The 7,621-nt window shown below is 36.7% G+C and overlaps 1 protein-coding gene across 2 annotated transcripts; it reads left to right on the top strand.

The window, feature by feature from the left end:
- Positions 1 to 4,698: 4,698 nt before the first annotated feature.
- On the top strand, positions 4,699 to 6,841 carry LOC133736161 (glutathione S-transferase TCHQD). 2 transcript variants are annotated; one of them, XM_062163600.1, is made up of 3 exons: positions 4,699 to 4,900; positions 5,571 to 5,832; positions 6,011 to 6,841. In XM_062163600.1, the coding sequence occupies exons 2-3, from the start codon at positions 5,624 to 5,626 to the stop codon at positions 6,603 to 6,605; spliced, it is 804 nt and encodes a 267-aa protein (XP_062019584.1). In that variant the 5' UTR covers positions 4,699 to 4,900; positions 5,571 to 5,623; the 3' UTR covers positions 6,606 to 6,841. The 2 variants fall into 2 exon arrangements, with proteins under 2 accessions (XP_062019584.1, XP_062019585.1); XM_062163601.1 differs by lacking the exon at positions 4,699 to 4,900 and adding an exon at positions 4,909 to 5,033.
- Positions 6,842 to 7,621: the final 780 nt, after the last annotated feature.

Genomic DNA, 7,621 nt, shown 5'->3' with positions numbered 1-7,621 from the left:
AAATACAAGGCATTGCAGTAGCGGCAATGTTACTAAAACCCAGCAAGCTTTGTAAATCTCCCGCCCTTAATTGCTAGCTAGGTGTTGCAACTAATTAGCAGAACATTTTTAACTGCCTGAAAACGAAACGAAACTTGTCAGTTGGTGGCCTTAATTACTCATACTTTAAAGATTTTAAAGATATATATATATATATATATATATTATTCTTTTTTTTTTTTTTTGAGGAAGGGCCAGATTGGCTGCCCTTAAGCCTTAGTCATTAATGAAACCATAGAATACATGGGGGGGGGACAGATAGCCTAAACCCCAAATCATAAACAGCATTAAGAGAATCACCCGAGATAATAACAGGCGTCTCAACTAAGGATATGTATTCTAAAAAGCACCAATTAGCGAAGAGTGCACATTTGGCTACTCTATTCGCTTTACAAATGTGGTGACATACCGGAAAGTAAATGCTTACTCGAAGCCATAATATACTAATTAGAGCAGCTTTCCCACTATGTTGCCACCGGAAAATAAATCCGGCGACACTTAGTTTCATTCTACCGCTAGGAGGTTGCGACCATTTGACCAAGCAATGAGCCTGCCACCTAACTAGGGCAAACCAAGCACACAGGGTGTGCAGTCTGGGACCAAGCCCACATCGCCCTGCTATAAAGTAACAGGGAATTATTGCTGGCATTATGCCAGTACTTGCAGAAAAATAAAAACAAAAAAACATAAACCAAATAAAGAAAAAACAATTTGGAACTAGAGCCCAAGCCCAAGCCCAAGCCCAGGCCCAGGCCCAGGCCCACGCCCAAGCCCAAATCAGATCACAGGTTGCCAGCCCAGCGTGGCCCAATCCCACCACCAACAGCCACAATCGCCGAATCGTCGTCCACCTCGCTCCATCCCCTCCCGGAGAAGCGCCGCCCTTTCCACCCATTCCTTTCCCCATGTCGAAGTCAAACGCCATGACCCAGAACCGACAGTTCCGATCGGATCCAAACCAGATCGAGTCAGTCCGATCCGAGCCTTGATTCGCCGCCACGATCTCCTCCTCTCCAGTCCACCTCTGAACCCGCCACACCGCACCCCGCCGCCGACCCACAGATCCTACCTCCGGCCAGCAAGAGAGGAACCACAACCTGCCAGCCGCCTCGATCTCCCCTACCATCTCCTCCGATCCCTTGTGAACCAGATCGAAGAAGCTAACACAGGCAACAAAACCGAAGCCAACAGATCCCGTCCAACGACAGCGTCACCGGACACGCCGCCGGACGGAGAGAAGAGGATATTTTGAAAACCTAGCGCTCGTTCACGTCAATTAATTTTCAGTTGCATACATTTATTAAACGTAGTTTACGAAAGACTAGATAATGATAACCTTTTAACCTTTTGCTTGCATAATTGGATCAATTACTAGTTAGATTAATTAGTGATCAGTGAAAGAACTTGGACCACTCTCCAAACTCACCAGAGAGTCCGGACAATTAATTCATCAAAGTAAGATATTCATCATATATCTATATGGGTCATATTAGGCCATGAACATTATCATAATCACGTTCATTACTTTGTTGGCGCCTTTTTCATGTTACACAAAAGAATTGGAAACAGTAACAAACTTTTCCAAGAATGAGTGAATGATGAGCTGTTAATTAATTAGATAACCATAATATAACATCTAGCTAGGAATAGGGAAAAAAAAATTAGCCACAAGTCTAATGGACGTTAGTTCATTCATAATGTTGGATGAGATTTCAAGTTCAAAACTCTCTTCATTATAAGAAGGGCAGGAATCGAACTTGGAACCTCATCCAACATTGTGAAGAGAAATACCACTAGATCAATAGTTATTTAATATCCAAATCTCCCAACTGTAAAATCAAAAGAATAGACTTTAGTCTATCCACGTTATTTTATCATTTATTTAATTCACCTGTAAGTTACTAAGGGTGTACAATCTTAATGTTATACTTGGTGAAGTAAATTGAACTAGCTGAGAGGGAGAGGTTCCTACTTCCTAGCGTGCTCGCATAAAACAAGTCATGCATGTTAGTCTGTCCCCTACAGGGTACGATTGGATGAGATCGAGTTGCATTGATTTGATGAAATTGATCAGAGTTTAATCATTTATTGTCCAAAAGAAAACCGCCGGTCCACCGCCTATTCAATCAATCCCCCCCTCTGTAGTTCATTTCTGAGTGGGACGTTTTAGTCGTATGGCCGCATTCTGAAGCTTCTGGTTGCAGAACTGAAAGGACATACACATGCAAGGTCGATTTGGTTGGGTTAAGGATGAAGGTGTTTTCGTTATCAAACCATAAATTTAGACATGGATTATTTGGAAGGTAATGGATGGTGAATGCGACCACATATTGTTTTGTTAATTAGTTTAACGGGTTTATATCCTCAAATTAATTGCTGGGCACCCACGACTTCAAGGTTAGATATATATCTCTCTCTTCCGCATTTCAGTTTGGAAATTTCGTTCAAAGGCCAAGTACTAGAAAAGGAAAGAAGAAAAAGGCCCAGCCTGAATATCAGATTTAAAAAGAGGTTTGGGCTTTAGGAGTGTGGGGATGTTAATAGAGCCCAAATGATTAAACTAGGAGTGAGGGGATGGAAGAACAATAAAAGCTAGTAGAAAATAGGTCTTTTTTTTTTTTTAAAGCACACTAGTTTTATCAGTACATTAAATTTTTTATCAGTTGTGACCGAAAGCAAACTTTAGTAGTTGGTGGATTTGTTTCCTATCGTATTTTGAGGACTTTACACCGATTATTGTCTAAATATCGGTAAATATTTATATAAAGTTGGTCTATTTTATATAAAAAGAGTTTACTATTATTAGAATTAACATACTAATACAAAAATTCAAAAATGCATTACAGAGATTCAAAAAACTGCTACAACTAGCCAAGTTATTAATATCACCAATTAAATTACTATTAATCTATTATACATGAACCACTTATGTTATCATAATGTAAAAAAAAAAAAACACTAAGGGGGGTGTATTGTATTTGGATTTGTGCAGACTTTTTTTAAATGACAGACTTTTTGAAAAGTCCACAGACTCTTTAAAAAGTTGATAGACTGTTATGGATTTCTTAAAACCATTGATTTTAGCAACAGACTTTTATTGATTCATGAAAATCTATATACTTTATTATGAATGACTTCTACAGATTTCCTAGGATGTATAAAAAAAAAAAAAAAAAAAAACAAAAAAAAAAATAAATAAATAAAACAAATGCAGCCCAAACACAAAATAAAATAATAACTTGTTGTCTCTTCAATGCTCCAGTATCTTCTAATAGAAATTGACTCAAATAAATTATTGTTAGTCTGTCTAGCGAGTTTGTTCTCATTCCTAATCTCCCAACAACATAAATATACAATATAGATCACTTGATGTTTGTGGTTAATTATTCTCATCAATTTTGTTTTCGCCGATTAACATATATTGTAGCAATATTGGTTAATGTCTTGATCTATAATCAATCAATTGAAATTCAATTGTTCAACCTTTTTTTGAACCATAATATAAATTCAAATTAATGACAATAATTAATTAATAAGATAAAATTTAGTATGGTTCAAGGTCTTAGGGTTAGACCACAATATTTGAGTTTTAGGGTTTCATAAATCATTTTTATTGCTATTAGGATTCGAAGTATCACAATTGAAAAAACAAAAAAACAAAAATCACATTCAACAACTACAATGTGTTGGGTATCAAAAAAGGTTGATATCATAAAAGATTAGAGAAAAGACAAAAAATTAAGAAAGAGAGATGATGAAGGACAAACTTCTTTGTGCGTAGAGAGAAGAACTTTGATAGACCTTTTTTTTTTTTTTTGAAGAGGAAATTTTGATAGACTTTTTGAAATCTTTGGTCTGGAGGCTGGAAAATTATTGGAGTTTGGTATGTATAGTTAACACTACAAAGTCCATGATTATCCATGATTTTCTAATTCCATAAGTATGAATGATATTTTGAATACCTCTGTACTTTTATTCATTTTTAAAAGTCCTAATTGAATACCCCTAGATTTTGGTGGAATTCATGAAGTCTTTAAAAATCTTAATTGAATACCTCAAGACTTTCATGGATTGTTAAAAGTCTATATTGAATACACCCAGACTTTTAAATTTCATAGATTTCTTTAAAAGTTCCACTAATTCCATATACAATACACCCCCCTAAAAGTATTCCTTACTTATAGTATGATTGCTGTTATGTCAATTAATGGTGTGATTGCTGTTATGTCATTTACTGTATCTAACGTGACACATGTCACACAAAAGTTTTAAAGCTTATGAATTACCCTAAAAGGATTGGACACGTACATTCACACATAAAATACAAGTCTCCGTGTAACACACAACTCAAATTTACCCCATTTAGCAAATAAACGAAAAATAAAACAAGAGGAAAGAAAAGACGAAAAGGGCAAGAATTTACTTTCTTTCTTCGGTCCACGTATTATTAGATTTACTTCACAGATCGTAATGAAGTATTGGACCGCGTGGCTAAAGTGGCAAGGGACACCGGAAAAAGTACAGGAGGACACGTGTCCGACAACAGGCAGCGAGTACAGTAGGCAGAGCTAGCTAAGCGAGTAGGGGGTATCAACTTTTAGTGATGCACATGCACTTTCCCTTTTTTTTTTTTTTTTTTGATCTGGAATAGTGATGTACTTTCCAATTTGGAACTTTGGGAAAGCATAGATGACACAGAGTCCCAGTTGTGCTTTCTCAGCAATTATTAATGAGACCCCTTCTACCTTTTTCCAGTTCAGGTCAATGCTCTTCTTGTGCCTAGAGACTTCTCAAATCCCTAGACACAGAAAGTCCTCTCCTTTATATAGTTTTTGCTGTGTTCTTTTCAACCATCTTCTCAGTAAGTTCTGAATATCAGTATCTTCAAGTTCCTGTTAATTTGAATGTGTTCTTGAAGCATGTTATGAATTTGTTGTATTTTTTTAAGAAGCTTTTAGAAGTTCAACTATGAATTTGGGAAGTTTGAGTGAACTGTAAGTATTGGATTGTCATGTTCATGGTCTGATTATTGTAGTCTGAAATCTGAGTTTGGTTTTTGTGAGCACTGATCGATGAAACTATTTGAATTTGTTTCCTCCAGTATGAAGCTCTTGTATAATTTTACACTCACAGTCATCATGGGCAAAGTTCTTACATATTGTTTTCTTGATGGGTTTTGAAAGCAAATTTTTGCTATGTGAAATTGAGGGCTTGGTCTGTTTTTAGATGACAGAAAGAAAGTTGCAGTCTTTTTACACCTGTGTTGTTGGAAAGCTGCTGTTATCATCTCTTTAGTTGAAAAGTTTTGCCTTTTAACGCATCATCTGCCTCAACTTTTCTGTCATGGACGTTATTTTGTTGGAATAGTCAGAGTCATAATGCTATTAATGATCTAAACCATTTCCATGTGGAGGTGTAAAAGAGGGACCTTGTGATTATGTTTTTTCACTTTTGCTACTGATCTGATGTTGAATACATAATGAAACTCTTGAAACATGTTAAATTGACACTTTCTTAATTACGATTTGCAGACCTGAACGATCAGTAACGAGATAGGGCCTGTTTCTTCACACTGCTTAATACCATGCAGTTATACCACCACCCGTATTCAATAGATAGCCAAAGGGTGAGACTTGCTTTGGAAGAAAAAGGCATTGATTACACATCATTCCATCTCAATCCTGTAACCGGCAAGAATATGAATGCCTCATTCTTCAGAATGAATCCAAGTGCAACACTCCCGGTTTTCCAGAACGGTGACCACAAGATTTACAATACAATTGAAATTATTCAGTATGTCACTCCACTAACACTCCCTATCACTGTGTATATTGAACATATGAGATTGAGTTTCGATTTTGGAAGCTATTTTTGATTAGCATGAATCATAATCTGAGCAGTGTTTTGTTGGTTTTTAAAACATGTTAATTAGAAACAAAGAAAGATTTTAAACTGCTACCGGTTCTTCCAGGTATGTAGAAAGAATTGCAAGTGTCTCTACAGGCGCGGAGAACATGACCTTCAGTGGCAGAGAAGTCACTGAATGGATGCACCGAATACAACAATGGAACCCCAAGTTTTTCACACTTGCCCACATCCCGGACAAGTACTTTCGTTCTGTCTCCAAATTCTTGAGGCGGGTGGTGATGGCTCGAATGGAGGAATCTCCTGATTTAGCATGTGCTTATCACAGAAAGTTGCAAGAAGTATATGACACAGAAGACAAGTTGAAAAACTCAAGTGTTTTGATACAGGACAAAGAACATCTAATAAGACTCCTTGATGAAGTTGAAAAACAGCTAAATGAAACAACATATTTAGCAGGGGAAGAGTTTACAATGGCAGATGTCATGCTCATTCCGGTGCTAGCACGGTTGGTGCTCTTGAATTTGGAGGACGAGTATATAGGTAGCCGGCCTAACACTGCTAAATACTGGATTATGGTGCAGCAGAGGCCTAGTTATAAGAAAGTGATTGCGAGTCATTTCAATGGCTGGAGGAAGTATAGAACTTTGTGGAAAACCTGGTGCTCTATCCACATCAGAAGCATTCTAAGGAGATTTTGATAAATTTTATTTGATATTCTTCGTCCATTATCTGATCAAGATACATTAGATGAGGAAAGTGTGTAAAATTGTATGCATTTCTTTTTTACATGTTCAAATTTTGAGAAAAAGGGCTAGAGGGGGTTGGGGAAAATTGAAATTGTGTATCCGTGTGTCTTTAACTTTCCGAGCACTGCTAGTTTTTTCTTTGCAGGGAAACTCTCATTGAACCACAATATACAGATACTTACATTTGATTATTGTGTTAGAAATCCACTGTTTGTTCAAGTTTGGGGGGTCTCGGATCGCCTTTATTGTACCCGGAAATATTTATTGTGCTCTGGATATTTCTTTGTTCCTTTTGGTGAGACTCTGAAGCTTTCAGATGCAATTGAATAAGATGATGGAGGCTGCTAGTCTGTCAGCATTTTTTTCACTCCCATCATAGGAAAAAGAGGCAAACTTGTTTGGCCTTCTCATTATAATGATAATCCTAATCCTCTGTTATCTTTTTTCTTTTCTTCTTCACAAGAGGGGAAAATGGAGTAGCCTTATAATTTAACAGTCCAACTGATTTTGTGCTCAACATTTGAATTACACCATGGCGCTTATGATGAGTTCATCAGGCTACATCCAGTACACAGTAACATTGCCTTGATCACAAATAAAATGTCAAAGGGTGATACCCGGCAAAACTTTAAACCAATCCTTCTTTTTCACTCATAGCACTTTTTCTACGGTTTTCCATGGCTGCAACAGTAGAAATTAAAAGGAGCTTCAAATTGGCATTCAGAATTTACACAGGTCCCTAAACAGCTGAACCATGAATTATTTTCTAACCAGTTTTATACGAAAGTGCTATCACAAGAACAACAGGTAAACTTTTGCTAGTTTGTATCCACATTTAATAATAACTCCAAAAGTATTCTAAAAAAAATAACTCCAAATGTTCACATTCATTTGTGAAGGAGTAATCTGTTCTTCACATTCCAGAAAGTCATTATACTCTTAGGAATTAGGAGTAAAGATTATCAGAT

This window comes from Rosa rugosa, chromosome 3 (assembly GCF_958449725.1).
Source record: "Rosa rugosa chromosome 3, drRosRugo1.1, whole genome shotgun sequence".
Taxonomy (NCBI): Eukaryota; Viridiplantae; Streptophyta; class Magnoliopsida; order Rosales; family Rosaceae; genus Rosa; species Rosa rugosa.
Note: the sequence above shows the minus strand (reverse complement) of the source record. Positions and strands in the feature narration are given on the sequence as shown.

What these genes read in the sequence shown, in the direction of transcription:
- LOC133736161 (XM_062163600.1), top strand. Translation starts at nt 5,624, where the DNA reads ATGCAGTTATACCACCACCCGTATTCAATAGATAGCCAAAGGGTGAGA. An exon ending in AATACAATTGAAATTATTCA is followed by an intron (nt 5,833 to 6,010) that starts GTATGTCACTCC and finishes CGGTTCTTCCAG; the next exon opens with GTATGTAGAAAGAATTGCAA.